This window comes from Musa acuminata, chromosome BXJ2-1 (assembly GCF_036884655.1).
Source record: "Musa acuminata AAA Group cultivar baxijiao chromosome BXJ2-1, Cavendish_Baxijiao_AAA, whole genome shotgun sequence".
Lineage (NCBI taxonomy): Eukaryota > Viridiplantae > Streptophyta > Magnoliopsida > Zingiberales > Musaceae > Musa > Musa acuminata.
The window spans coordinates 2,687,810-2,701,748 of record NC_088338.1 but is presented as its reverse complement, the minus strand read 5'-3'; the positions used below and the strand labels follow the sequence as shown (position 1 = coordinate 2,701,748).

General features: G+C 36.3%; 2 protein-coding genes across 3 annotated transcripts; one reads left to right on the top strand and one right to left on the bottom strand.

Annotated features, from left to right (window-relative positions):
• On the top strand, positions 1–3,521 carry LOC135598003 (F-box protein At5g39250-like). Of its 2 annotated transcripts, none has more exons than XM_065091527.1 (2): positions 1–172; positions 2,595–3,521. In XM_065091527.1, exon 2 carries the CDS (start codon positions 2,682–2,684, stop codon positions 3,408–3,410), a length of 729 nt encoding a protein of 242 aa, XP_064947599.1. In that variant the 5' UTR covers positions 1–172; positions 2,595–2,681; the 3' UTR covers positions 3,411–3,521. The 2 variants fall into 2 exon arrangements, with proteins under 2 accessions (XP_064947599.1, XP_064947600.1); XM_065091528.1 differs by having other exon boundaries at positions 2,578–3,521.
• Positions 3,522–7,133: 3,612 nt separating this feature from the next.
• LOC103989480 (tyrosine-protein phosphatase DSP3-like) lies at positions 7,134–9,885 on the bottom strand. Its single transcript, XM_009408335.3, has 5 exons — positions 9,562–9,885; positions 9,345–9,438; positions 7,764–7,821; positions 7,602–7,645; positions 7,134–7,501 (listed from the first exon to the last, which is right to left on the bottom strand). Exons 1-5 carry the CDS (start codon positions 9,777–9,779, stop codon positions 7,271–7,273), a joined length of 645 nt encoding a protein of 214 aa, XP_009406610.2. The 5' UTR covers positions 9,780–9,885; the 3' UTR covers positions 7,134–7,270.
• Between the last annotated feature and the right edge of the window lie 4,054 nt (positions 9,886–13,939).

The following is a 13,939-nucleotide window of genomic DNA, read 5'->3' as shown; positions in this document are numbered from 1 at the left end:
TTGTCTCGATTTGCCAAGTAACCTCTCTCTCTCTCTCTCTCGCGTGTGAAACGTCGCAGGCGCCCAATTCCATACGACTTGCAGTCGCGAATCAGGAATCTTCGCCCCTTGATTTGAGATCGTCGAGTCTCTGCTTCGGATTCGATCCTTCTTTGCATTGATCCGTCGACTGGTGAGTTCTTTACTGATTCTTCATGATCGATTCCTTTCTCCGCGTATTTTTTTACTCGAGAAACGTTGTCTTTTGATCCTGAGAGTTCCCAGGATCTTGTATGATTTCCGGATCGACCGAATGGATTCTTGGATTATCTGAATCCTCTGAGTGTAGTTCTGTTTACATCTTCCTCAGGTTTTATTTCTTCCTTGTTTTTTTTTAATTATGTTGACAACCTAATTCGTGCTGAACTGAAACTTTGGTCCTATCTGTGAGAAGTATCGTCTTAATGATTTGGAAAATGGGAAAATAGTTATTTTTAATTTATTTTAGTTAATTATATATATTTTTTACTAAGAGTAAATGATGAAGAAAAAATTCGCAAACTATCAATATCATCACCAGCTAAGCCAACTGATATATTTTAAAATTTATCGGATAAGGTTTTGAACCCTCCTATTAAACCTTTAGTACTAGAATTTTGTACATTACCATCATATCAATGATAAATTTTAAATATTCCAAATATATTGGATGAGGTTTTGATTTTATATATATATATATATATATATATATATATATATATATATATATATATATATATATATATATATATAAGTTTTTTATGAAGAGGTGTCAAACTATTAGTGATCTTTATTCAGTGTAAAGAACATGAAAAATGCTAAAATTTGTGATTCAGATGAGCGTCCATTGACATTAGTACTTTGTATTCCATCTCGGATTTTTTTTTGTACTGGAAGCAAGAAATACATAGTTAGATTAAAAAAAAAAAAGCAGTTAGTTTCAGTCTGGTTTTATGGGCTTCTGCCTCAAGAAATTGTAACACAATGGTTTAATGCAATGGTGTTAAAACATTTTTATTGGCTTTTCCTGCTAAAATTTGTGTGCTACTTGTTACTTGATAGTGTTCAAGCTTCACCACGCTATTGATCTTTATATGCCCGAGCTGCAGTATTTTTCAAATAACTCAATTTTCTGATCCTTTTATATCTTTACCTATTCTAATTGTAGGACATGTTCACTTGAAATTTATTTGTGACACTCCAACTTTTAGTGGATGTACTTTGTATAACCAAATTCACATGCATACAAGCTTCACAATGACTATATCTTCTTTCAGTTTGCTAGAGGGTTAGGTGATGTTTACATAAGGCCCCATTATCACTCTCAATTTTACTTTTTACTCCTACCATGATTCATTTGCATGTTTGTTATAAGAGGCATGATCTTAGTAGGTTATGTCTTGGCTTGTACAGCTATATTCTTGATTCAACCACACATTAGTTTCATTAGATACTGGTTGCTTAAGAGCTTTCTTAGTTTCCTTAGATACTTTACCTTTAGGATACATGTTTCCTTAGTTTAGTTTCACAAGTAAGCTAGTGGCCTAATATTCATGCCTAGCACCTGAAGAAAATTTTCATATGTTCCATTAATAATTGTACCACAAGATCTCTTATTAACACAATCTGATTGTTACCTTTTTTATGCTACAAATATACCATTTAAACTCTATCAGCTCTCATGCATTTTGTGCTGCACTATTGCTTGTTCAAATATTTACTAATCATTCTTTAAGTCCATTAACTAAATTCACTTAATTTTCTATAAAATTCCAGACATCTTTCATTGCTTTCCATTTAGTCTTAGGAAGATTTTTCTGTCATTTTAGGGATATTACATTCTTCATGAGATTAAACTGACCTAATTGTTATTCATATGCATCATTTGCACAAGTGGAAGCAAAATTTGATCACTCCATATTCATAAATTTATGCTGTGGTTTGAGGAATGAAGATTTAATAGTAGTTGTTATCCTCTGCTAGTCAACCATGTCTCACACAAGATATGAATATTTTCTTTGTTCTTTTTTCCTAGTGGGTTGAGAAACCAAGATTTCATGATAGTTGTTATCCTATGCTAGTCAACCGTGTTGCACAAAAGATATGCATATTTTCTTTGTTCTTTCTTCCTAGTTTCATTTGTCTTGTACAACTCGATGCTTCTTTTCTGTTCTTCATTGTGTGGTCCTGAGTTTTCATTTCTACATGGCTATTCTATTTAATAACCATTATTAATCTTTATTCACTTTATCTGGCCCTTGGCTTATTCATTATGATCGGTCCATACTACCACAGAGTTTACTTCTCGTCATCAAAGCTAAAGCTGATCAACTTGTGATTTCTAAGAAAGCCTGTTTGTATTCTACTTGTCCTAGTCAATTATTGGTGGCTTGTAGTGTAGAAGGAACTTAAGTTTGATTTTCTCTGTCCTCCCTGGTGCCATGTTGTCAAATCTTGTATGGTCGTTCTCCTTCCAGTTTGATTCTCTTCAATTACAGTTACAATGTGCTTGGTTCTCTACATTTACCAGTTTGGCCTTAAAGCTTATCTGTGATACAGATTTTTTTTCTGTGCAGGCAAAACTTTCACTACACCATGTAACTGCACTCGGCGTGACAATGCTTCATCCTTGTTCCTGTTGAATCATCCACTGGAGGCACAGAATGACCAGAGATTGGTTACATGGTGAAGTTTTGAAGGCTGTCTTCCCTTTACTTGATGGCAAGGACCTAGCTTCATGCATGCTGGTATGCCATCAATGGAGAGATATTGCTAGGGATGAATACCTTTGGAAATGCATCTGTGCCAAGAGATGGCCTTCTATATGCAAAAGACCACCTCCAGCCATAAGCTATTACAAGCTTTTTGTAACCTTTTCCAGGTCCCAATTCAATCAGTCTCTTCCCCCCGCAAGACTATCCTTTGATGATTTGGAATTTTACATCGATGTCTGGTTGGAACAAACATTGGTATTCTCTGAAGCAGTCTCGGGTGCTGTGCTGACGACAGGGATAAAGAACCCACTTGTCGATGGTGCTGATTACAAAATGATAATGCAAGTGGAACCAAGGTTCGCTCTCTCTTTGGGGCAGAGAATCAGCGTGTCTGTTCTCCTGGCCCGCAAAGACACAAACGAGATGGCATGCATCATAAACCAATCAGTCTTTGAGCATGTGGATGCTAATGCTTTTCAAGCACTTGCCTACGACTATCTAAGATTTTCAGCTGGACATCCATTCATATCTGGGGTCAGGGCTTGTGTGTCCTTGCTATTTATGGCGAATAGCTACAACAATGTTGTAGATGTTTTTGGCATCAAGATAGATTTTTGTGATGCTGCAAACTCTGAGAATGAAGTCTTGTGGCTTCTAGACATGCTAGACTGGAAATAAATGTCTCAGATCTACGTCTTCTGTTGAGTGTAAATGGGTACAATCATCAAACTATGTTTCGGAGTGTCAGCGGAAATAATATACAATATATGTGGCACATATTTCTTTTTATCTTAGTGCCTGTGTGTCTCATGTCCGCTTGCAACTTAGTTTCATCTCTTTGTTCTCTTTTTTATTTTGTGACCTTTAGTTCAGTTTTCTGATAATGATACTTTTGTCGCTCATCTTAAAAGTGCTTCACTTAATTGCGTCTTGATTCAGCTGTTAAATCCTTTACGTGACAAACAGTCGAGTCGATTCATTTATGAACTGTATGGCGCAGCGATTGGCCACCTGATTTTTGAGTTTTTGGTTTGCTGTGATGCAAATGTTTCTTTTCATTTGGGTTGATTAAGTAAAGCCTTTGCCTTTCATGCATATATTAGAAAGCAAAGGTGGAACTGTTTCTGGACTCACATCGTTTGGTCTGTCCTTTGCCAGCAGAAGAGACCCCATATGTATTCCGGTGGGCGCGAGAAATCAAAGGAAAAACTTTTATAACTGAACAAAAGATGTTTCTCACATTTTTTTGCACTTTAGAACAAAAGATGTTTCTCACATCAAAGGCTAAGACTATTACTTAGCCTTCACCGTGGTTCCGAAATCATCAATTTCGCCATCCAGAACTCATTTTAGAACTAAAATTGTTGATTTCGATTCGAGCGATTCGATACCAGATTGAACTATTAATTTTTTTAATTAAACATAATTTAAAATATAAAAATTCATAATTTTATTTCTAAATTTTGAAAAATAAATGTATAACTATAATGAGTGTAATGACTTAAAAAAGTTAATAAAAAATTAATATTTTTAATCAAACTAAATGACTATATCAAAATTTGAACTCATATTAATTGGTTTAAAGGTTATGATTTGACCACTATAACATAGACCTTATTTATGCTTTATATTTATTTTTAATCATATTTAATAAGTTTGAAATCATCAGATTGAAACTATAATCGTTAGTTTGGAACCGAAATTGTCTGTTTCGCTTTTTAAAATCAGAAATTAAACCATCACCTGAGCTAATTTTGAATCCAATTTTAACCTTAGAAAAAAGATCAGCTTCAGCCAAAATTTCATTTTCAATTTAGCTTCAACTCAATTTCATCGCGATTTTAGTTTTTGGTTCAATTTTAGCCTCTTCTTATTATTTCTTTTAAGTATTTAGATGAATTAGGAAAGTGCTTCATGAGACCAATCAACTCAATATTTTAAAAAATCATCAGTCAAATTGTTTATCATTAAAATACATAGTTAAGAGAAAATCCAATATCTTGAATAGTACGTGAGAGACGATTTGTCTTCTATGTTAAATAGTAGTACAATTAGTGCTATAATAATTTTATATAATTTTAAGATTATATCGATAGATCTGTATTAGAAATATGTTTAACCAAAATACGATGAGCGGAGTAAATCAGTAAATAATATCAAAACAAAGATACGAGAAAAGATGTAAATCGATTTATAATAGTTTGGTCTTTTAGACGTACGTCAACTCTCAATTCTTCTTTCCTTAAAATAATTATAACTTTTTTTTTTTTAACAAGATTAGGAGAGAACATTGATACTCTCTCTTTTACAAGATCTCTCATCCCTTACAATTTAGAATCATCTCTAAACTCAAGAAGAAGGAAAAGACTCAAACACTTCTCAAAGAGAGAGTTTATATAGACAATACCACCATCATAATAGGGCCACGAATTAAGGATCTAGTGGTATTATCATTGGCCTAGGTAATATTACTGTTGACATAGGCGATAACTATAGTCAAAAAAGTACAAATAGTGCTTTTCAACTTACTCAGACGGTACCACTGCCCAAGCTACTTTAGGTCACTGATTTGATCTTCTAACAAGCCTTATTCAGTTTTGGTTCAAGTCTAATGGGTTCCTTGATAAGTTAGCATCGTTTCGATCCAATACCAACTCAATTTGACCCAAAATATATCAATCAATATTTTAACAATCCAACCATATATCCGGCATAATTATGAAGCTTTTAGCACATTGTACGCAATTCTGACATATCATTTGATCTTCCGATACTTTGTCATTTCCTTCAACATATCGTTCGATCTATCGGTATATCGACTTTCCCACGATATCTTATTTTTTGACGTAATACCCGATCCTTCTGGTATGATGTCCGAACTTATAACACAGTCTAATTTTTGGCACGTCAATCAATCCTCTTGCTCGATGTTCAAGAAATGATATTTTTTTTGGCATAATATTTGAGTTTGCTGCTTCGACAATTTACCTTTTGATGGTTTAAGTCCATGATCGAAGTATTTCCTGCGTCACTTATCTCAAAAGCATATTAGTCCATAAAATCATCAATTGATTTTATTATCAAAATTCAGGATTCAACGGTTAAAATTTAGAGTTAGATATTTCATACTAAAATAGTTTGTGATAGAGTAGACGAATTTATTATTTTAATCTAATAACAGTTTGCAAAAGCACCTAAAATTAACAGAAATAACATAAGAGAGAACAAAAGACCGGAGAAGCAACTAGAGAACCGGCATCGAGAGGATGTTATGTAGAGAGAACTTACCGAGGCTTTCAAATTTGAGGTCACCTTGTTGGAACTGAAACCTCAGCGTTTGGAACTGAGACATCATCGAAGGAGGACTTCGAATGAAATAGATCAACATCGAGGGTGAACTAAAATGAGAGATAGCATGGTAATTGATACTTGACATCACTTTCATGTGAAAGGTTAAGGGAAAGTTCGTCGATTCTTTTAAACAATATGTTAATTGAACTCATTGTAAAAGGATAATTTAAACAAATAAAAAAGCATCATATAAAGTAAAAAGAGAGATTATGTGAGGAAAAAAGAAGTTTTACGAAAAATTTCCTTGCCGTATGCTTTCTCTCGATCCTCCTCCTCTTTCTCTACCGTCGTATCCTTTCCAAAAAGTATCCAAAAGAAAAGGAACAGAATAGGTCGTCAATGTTCGTGCGAATCCCGAAGCAGACAGAGATCGCTATAAGCGGGATCCACCGTTTTATGAACCAACAAGGATGATCACCTGTCCAAGACATTCCAACTTGTCCTCGGAATGCGAAATCCTACTACTTGCTACGGACATCTCGTCCCTTTCGCTGTACGTTGGATGACACGAGGGAGTTTTGAGCCTCTGCCCTGTCGAAAGGATACCAAGAAAAGAAGTCACGTGGCACATATGATAAAATATAAGTAAACAAATAACTCGAGATATCTCTATCCATACCGGATGATTCTGCATGAATAAAATTTACAAAGGAAAAAAAAAAGATTAATATGCATAAAGAAAAAAACAGATAAATTCTCATAAGCTGGATTGACTAATACATACCAACATTAATCATCCTGCATCACAAGGAAAAAAAAGAAGAAAAGGAAACTGCTATAACGGAAAAGAACAGAATTTACTTACATTGCTACACCACCTTGTCGTACAGGGATCGATCACAAATATTTGTTTCAGAAAACTATTTATAAGCAAGCAACCGAAGACAACGAGGTAAATAAGGTTTCGCAATTTGCATCTTTAACGACAGTTGATAAGAGTAGAGCTTCAGGTACACTGTCGTAGCTAATGAGTCAGAATTTTATAGTTTCAGATCTCAGAAAAATGGGTGAACAATAAATGTCTCGTTAACCCATCAACAAGTGTTGTGCTGTGATGTCTAAGTTGCAATGGGGGAAACATGTATAGGGCGCATGATCTCGTACAGGAAAATGCTTGACTTCCTGTCAACTTCCTCGATATGGATGCAGCAAAAAAAGGCAAACGAGGAAGGAGATAGGATTGGATGTCATGAGGAGCTATCTTGGTAGACCAAGCGCTTGACTCGGGAACCATATCCATAGAAGCGGTAGATGATATGGAGTACACGCAGCTTGTATGAGACATCGAAGTTACTGATGAAAGCCAGATCTGATGGTCGAGCTTTGGAAGCAGCAAAGTGGTTATATTCCTCGAACACAGAAGAGAGGGGCCACTTCTGTAGCTTTCTGAAACAGCCCACAAGACACCCTGTTCGATGCTGAATTAGCATTCGCATAAGAGAGAAAAACAAGTATGTTAACAATCCGCTAAAGGCACTTTTATGACTTTCATGTGTGTTAGTGTGATTTCATTTTTACCTTCCCCTTTTTGCAGTGAATCAGAATAGGGTGATTCCTTACGTCTGTAACAAAATAACATTAAGAGATAGGCTAATCAAATGAATCTCGACGACCATAATCAGCTGATAATTTAAACAAAGAGAATCAAAAAAAAATTTGAGCTTTCGACTATTTCTGTACCAAGTAAGATTCTGAGAGCCATCATGATGGTATCTTTTGGTAAGGCCACAGTAGGCTCCTACAGATGCAAAACCTTGATTACAAGAATAATAAAGCATGTAGAATTACGGAACACATTAGATATTAGCTATTCCGGTATCACAGAGTTCAAAAAACCAGAAATATTTATATAGAGAAAGATTGCTAATATTATAATTTGCACTTCAAGAACATTATAGAGTATTCTCAATATTCTCAGACACGGGTCAATTTGATCTAATCAACAAAACTCATGACCAACTACATGACCTAAGAGTTCCAGCTTTTCCCTCTTCAGGTCCAATTTTTCCTGTGACTAAATCCAACTTGAACCCTCAATAACAACTGTGACATTTCAATGCATTTATAATGTGACATCTTTCATCACATGTCAATACAGGAATTGGGAAGTTAACTGGTCAAAGATGATTATCCAACAGGGAAGAGTTTCTGACATAAACTGCTGGCAACAACTGTATGGTTACCATTTTTATTATGGAAGGAAGGAAAGACAACTCTTTTTAGGTATTGAGTTTTACAAAGAACATGATGTGCCTCTATCCAGCAACTTCGTTATACTCAGATTCCATGTCATAATTAACAAAAAAGTGCCTTGGAACAAAACAAAGATAGACATAATTTCTGCTAAAAGCTAATCAACTAAGAGAAGGTGGAATAACAGCAGAAAAGTCTAAAGTGACCTACAATTTTTCACCACAAAATGGAGGATTCATGACACCAATGCAAGGTACAGATGGAACAGAAACAACAACACAGCTAGGACCAACTACCGGCAGTCTATATCTTGTGATCATTACAAAGATTCTTCTGGAAAAAAATATGGCTTTCTATTATAACATGGGATAAAGAAAATAGATGACAAGATAATGACTAGAACAATGTAGGTCCTGTTGAATTCAATAAAGAAGATGGTTGGCTTACAATTATTGGCAATGCACAACGGCATAGGTTTAGGAAATGATGAATACATGTAGAGAACTCTAGCTAGTAAGATCTGGTTCAACTTATGATTCCATTAAATACCTGAGTGACGATAAGGGTTCAATCTACTGTAGAACATTTCAGATAACCTAGGAAATAGAGAAAATATTTTCCTTACATTCACAAATGCACAAAAATTGATAAAATTCTAATACATATATCTAGATTATTATTCCTAGAGATGAATTTTCGACATTCATATAATCCAATGTCACATCCAGACGCCTCAGATTGTTAACTCCAATCTTGTATGAAGGACGTGTTTTTGATGGGGAAACACTCGTATGCTAATCCTTTTCACTTCATCACATGCCGTACGAAACTGACATCTAAAATAGATGCCTCTGTTGACCAGAAACCCTCTCAAAAGAGTTCCTCATATAGGCTTGAGAAGTATTACCATAAAATTCTAATGACGATGATTAAACTCAAATTTATCAGCGTTGCATAAAACGCCGATCTTCAACCAGAAATCACATCAAATTCGTTATCTGCCTTCAAAAGAATGTCTTGAGAAATTGGTCTCTAAACAAAAATTACGCGAGAAGAATGAAGATTTACCTTGCTTCCTTCGATCGCGAACTGGAACAGACGAATTCCATGGGAGCGCACGAACTCCGCATTAACCTCCGGGTAGGGCTCCGGGCACAAGTACCTGCAATCAAATCCCCACTTCATCTGCACCGACCATGTCACCCCGAACAGAAAAGAAGGCGACAACACATCGAGAAAACAACTTCAGACGCGGCGAAACGAAAAAGGATCACGAGCGGCTCACACGATGGATCGAAGTTTGAGCCCTTCTAAGAAACGGAAATTGTCGGCGGCGGGGAACCCCGAGCGGTAGATCCCTCTGTCCACAATGCCGAAGTTGGAGGGCCGAACCAAGAACGACTCCTCCGGTACTCCTCCCGATCCTCCATCCTTCCGCCCCTCGTCCTCCCCCTGCACGTCTATGGATTCACCCCCGTCGCCGCCCACCGATCGAAAGATCATATCTCGGTGATCTTATCGATCAACGAGATCAAAACGGTCGCTGCTCGTCCCTCGCGAGGGTTTGGTACTCGGAGTTCGTCTCCTAATCTTGCCCACGCCGTTTCGAGTCAATAGAATCCTGTTACTCGCACAGATCCGGGGTGGGTATTCTGCCTTTATATACGTCCTCTACCACGGTACGATGTGCCTGAGGTGATTTAATGGGGCCGACGTGGAGGCTGTCGATCGGTTGGTATGAGTGGGTCTCTTTGTGGGGGCCGGGGTTTTGCGACCAGTGGGATCTCCGAATGCGCAAAGGAGGTGACGAACTTGGGCGCATCAGAAACGTAACCGGGGGAAGTACGCGTGGTGGCCAGGAGATTCACTGGTCACGGAGGTGGGCCCACGCAGGATCCGGACCCCGCTCTTTGAAGGTCGTTTTGATAGTGGGCCCGCCAATATCCGAGGTGGGGCCACGGACCAAAAGCTCACCCATCACCGTCGGGTGTTTCGGCGGATGCACTTTCCGTGGTATGTATCACATAAAATATATATATATATATATATATATATATATATGTATATATGTATATATATATATACACATATATATATATATACATACATGTACCAAGTGAAATAATTAGTTGTAGTACAATGATTAATATAACATAATTATCTTTGAGGAACCTCCAACTTAAACTTGAATGTAATATATGAAAAAATAATTATAAAATTTAAAAGAAAAACAAGAACTATATGAAGATAATATATGTACTTCTCACATACATCCATGTAAATAATGTCAGAAATAATCTACTTTATAAGCAATATAAATTATGTCTTCATGTGATAAATTGTTTGATATGAAAAAATAAATATTATATATATATTAATTAAGTGTCAGACAAATATGAACACATGTTCTGCTCTGATATCAAAATAAATATTATGATTATTTTATCAAAAACAATGATAACTTATGGGGAAAGAATCATATCTATCAAACACACCAATGCTTTTAGTCAAAAGGATTACAAGCATTGCATTTGGAGCGAGAGCTTTTGGGTGGCTGCATTTCTTGGCCAAGATATCCTGAGGGCCTGCATCCCTGTCAAAGTTGACAAGGTTGACGTACCTGATAGAGCATTTATCGAAAATAAAATATCATAGCTTTACTTTTAAGTCATTTTTGGGAGACGCATTTCTTGTCGAGAGCACAGGGCATAACACCATCGACAAAGGAGGATTAATACGTGGATAATACGAGAACACGTCATAACCCACTAAGCATCTCATGGATTTGACGTGTCGACCATAATATCATCTCATAGTGATGCTAAAATACGTGGATAATATGATAACACATCACAACCCACTGAGTATATCATGGATTTGACGTGTCGATCGTAATATCATCTCATAGTAATGCTAAAATGGATGTCTATTCATCCCAACACGTGAATCAAGAACTTGTTAACATGAGTCATAATGTTATGCATTTGTTGCACGGAACTGTAAGGGGGTATTAACATGTGGATAATCTGACGATACATCATATCTCATGCATTTGGCATGTCAATCCTTTTGTCATCTCATAGTTAGGTCAACTTGATACCATCTTGTTTGACGATTTGATGTAGGCAGAATAAAAAGGGGCTAATGATTCAACATAACTTTTTTGTGGGTTAACTTCTCAAGTCATTTGGATGGTTACCCAAGTTTACTAATAAAAGGTTGTTTAACTATGATCTTTAAAAAACCTAAGAATATTAGCATACAATTTTACTTTCAGAATTCTCCTACTTGCAAATCCAATGCAAAGAAACATAAGTAAAAATGCATAAGTTACATGGAGATCTTGATATAGTATTTAGAAAATAAGAGGTCGAGCGACCTTAAATGTTTTATTGAAGTCATTGTTGATCAATATAAAGAGCTTAGTCGATATTTTTTATTTCAATGCATTTTAAAAAAATTGGCTTCACTTCTAAAAATATGGACTCCATATCCACGTATGTAATTTTGTCATATCCCTCGATAGGACAATCCTCTATGTTACCTTCAAAATCCAAAAATACTTAAAGATCATAAAATCAAATTTATAATTATAGACATTCATTATGCCTACAACGCTATCCTATCATTTGGTGATCCACTCTCAATTGGCTTTGTAAGATGGTGTTAATCTACTATGTGATACTAAATATCTCCAACAATGGAGGATTTAAAGAATTTTATAACAACCCACGAGGATCTCACTTATGCTACTTGATAGCGACTTAACACATGGTAATAAATGACAACATAGTCAGCAAAGAGAGAGCAAGACTCGATCAACAATTAAGCCATATGGACATTAATTTAAAGTGAAATATTGGAATATTTCACTCATACCTTAAAATGATAGGGAAGGGAATGTTCTATGAAATATTATCCTTAATTAACCCACTCTTAGATACTACCTTAGGTATAAAAATCAAGATTAATTACTTTTATTAAATTTTACTCCATAATCGTCAGTTACTAACTTGAGTGTTGGAGAGACTAGGTCAGAATACTTGTTCGACCTCAATCTTCCTACATGAGATTGCATTCGAGTCCACCTCAATCCCCGAGGAGCATCTTAGCCTTCCCTTCGACCACCTTAGATCTTTTGTACACGTGGGCTTGAACCGAGTGAGGTTGATTCGAATATTACCAATATTTTTTCCCTCATGTTGGCATTAGAAGGATGGCTCATGTCGTAAGAACATCATTAAGCTATCCTGCTTGTTCTAGCGAGGGTGCTCTACCCTTGACCTAAAGCACAATTGAAAATGATTTGAAGCACTCCCTATGATAACAATACAACCAGCATAGCTCAAAGCACTCTTCTATGATAATAATACGATTGACATGACCTGAAGCGGGTTCAATGTTCATTGCTAGTAACATTGATGTCAACGATTCCTATACGATGGAATCACTAACATTCGACAATAATATGATTGAATATGATCATTAAGCACCATCTAATGATGATGCAGTTGAAATGATCACAAAAGCATCCCTCGATGTAAAATCTAACCATTAAGCATCATTTGATGATGATATGACTGTGTCCAACCATGACGTATCTTATGGCTACGAAGTTTCTTGGCAATAATAATGTGCTTGAATCCAACTATAAAACGCTTGATAACCCTAGCGATAGAAGTCAATATAATAATGTTCACAACAAATGACATGGTCTAATTGCTCGTTAAACAAGACACCATGACCAAAACCTTTTCATGTGTCGAAACACTCTGGAGGGGCCAGATGGATAACTTGAAGATACATTATGTCCCACTAAGCACCCCGTGGATCTGAAATGTCAATCGCACCACTAATTTCACAATCATGCTGACTCGTTATCATCGAAGATGTGCCACATGCTGCCATGTGGCATAGTCCAAGTAGATTGAAAGGCCACAAATGCCCCACCCATTTCGCAACATTTGCATACAATACTCTTTCCGAACTTCTACTTCTCTTATACGTCCGCATAGGAGAGAGTGGAAGACCGATTCTTGTTTTCTAATACTTAGAACAATATTCTCGTGTTATATTTCGTCAACTCCCTATTTAAATTCATAACATTTTAATGGTTTATGTTTTCAATTGGAACTTAGATCTTATTCCTATTTTATAACATGCTGATACTTTCACTTAAAAAGGTCTGCAAATATTGCATGTAGACCAAGAAATTTCCTCCACTTTGTACCCCTTCTCAGCGAGGCCAACTGATGCGAACCTTTCCCTCACATCCCACTCTGCTGTTCTCCTGTACTCCTTGAGGCAAGCTCTGGTCAGCAACTGGATCTTCTCCTTCATCCAAGCTCGTCGAACACTTCATTCTCATTGATCCTGCACCTGTCGGACATGGTCCAAGATCTCTACGTGGGGCATCCTTGCTTCGACCATGGCGAGATGGGTGGAGGTGAGCGTTGGCTGATGCAGGCAGTGACCCTCTGGATCACCATTTCCATCAGCTTCCACAGGTAATGCTGCTGCTGGTGGCTCAGGCATTGCTATTCTCATTGATTTAATGGAATATTTTTCGTCAATATATGATAAATAAGATTATTTATTTTATTTTTAGAATTATATGAATTCCAATGTAAATTAACTCAAAATTAAGAAACAAGAAAAGAAAA

Coding starts and splice junctions, on each gene's coding strand:
- LOC135598003 (XM_065091527.1), top strand. CDS start 2,682: ATGACCAGAGATTGGTTACATGGTGAAGTTTTGAAGGCTGTCTTCCCT.
- LOC103989480 (XM_009408335.3), bottom strand. CDS start 9,779: ATGATCTTTCGATCGGTGGGCGGCGACGGGGGTGAATCCATAGACGTG. Junction 9,439..9,561: donor CTCAAACTTCGATCCATCGT/GTGAGCCGCTCG, acceptor ATTTGATTGCAG/GTACTTGTGCCCGGAGCCCT. Junction 7,646..7,763: donor GGCTCTCAGAATCTTACTTG/GTACAGAAATAG, acceptor ATTTTGTTACAG/ACGTAAGGAATCACCCTATT.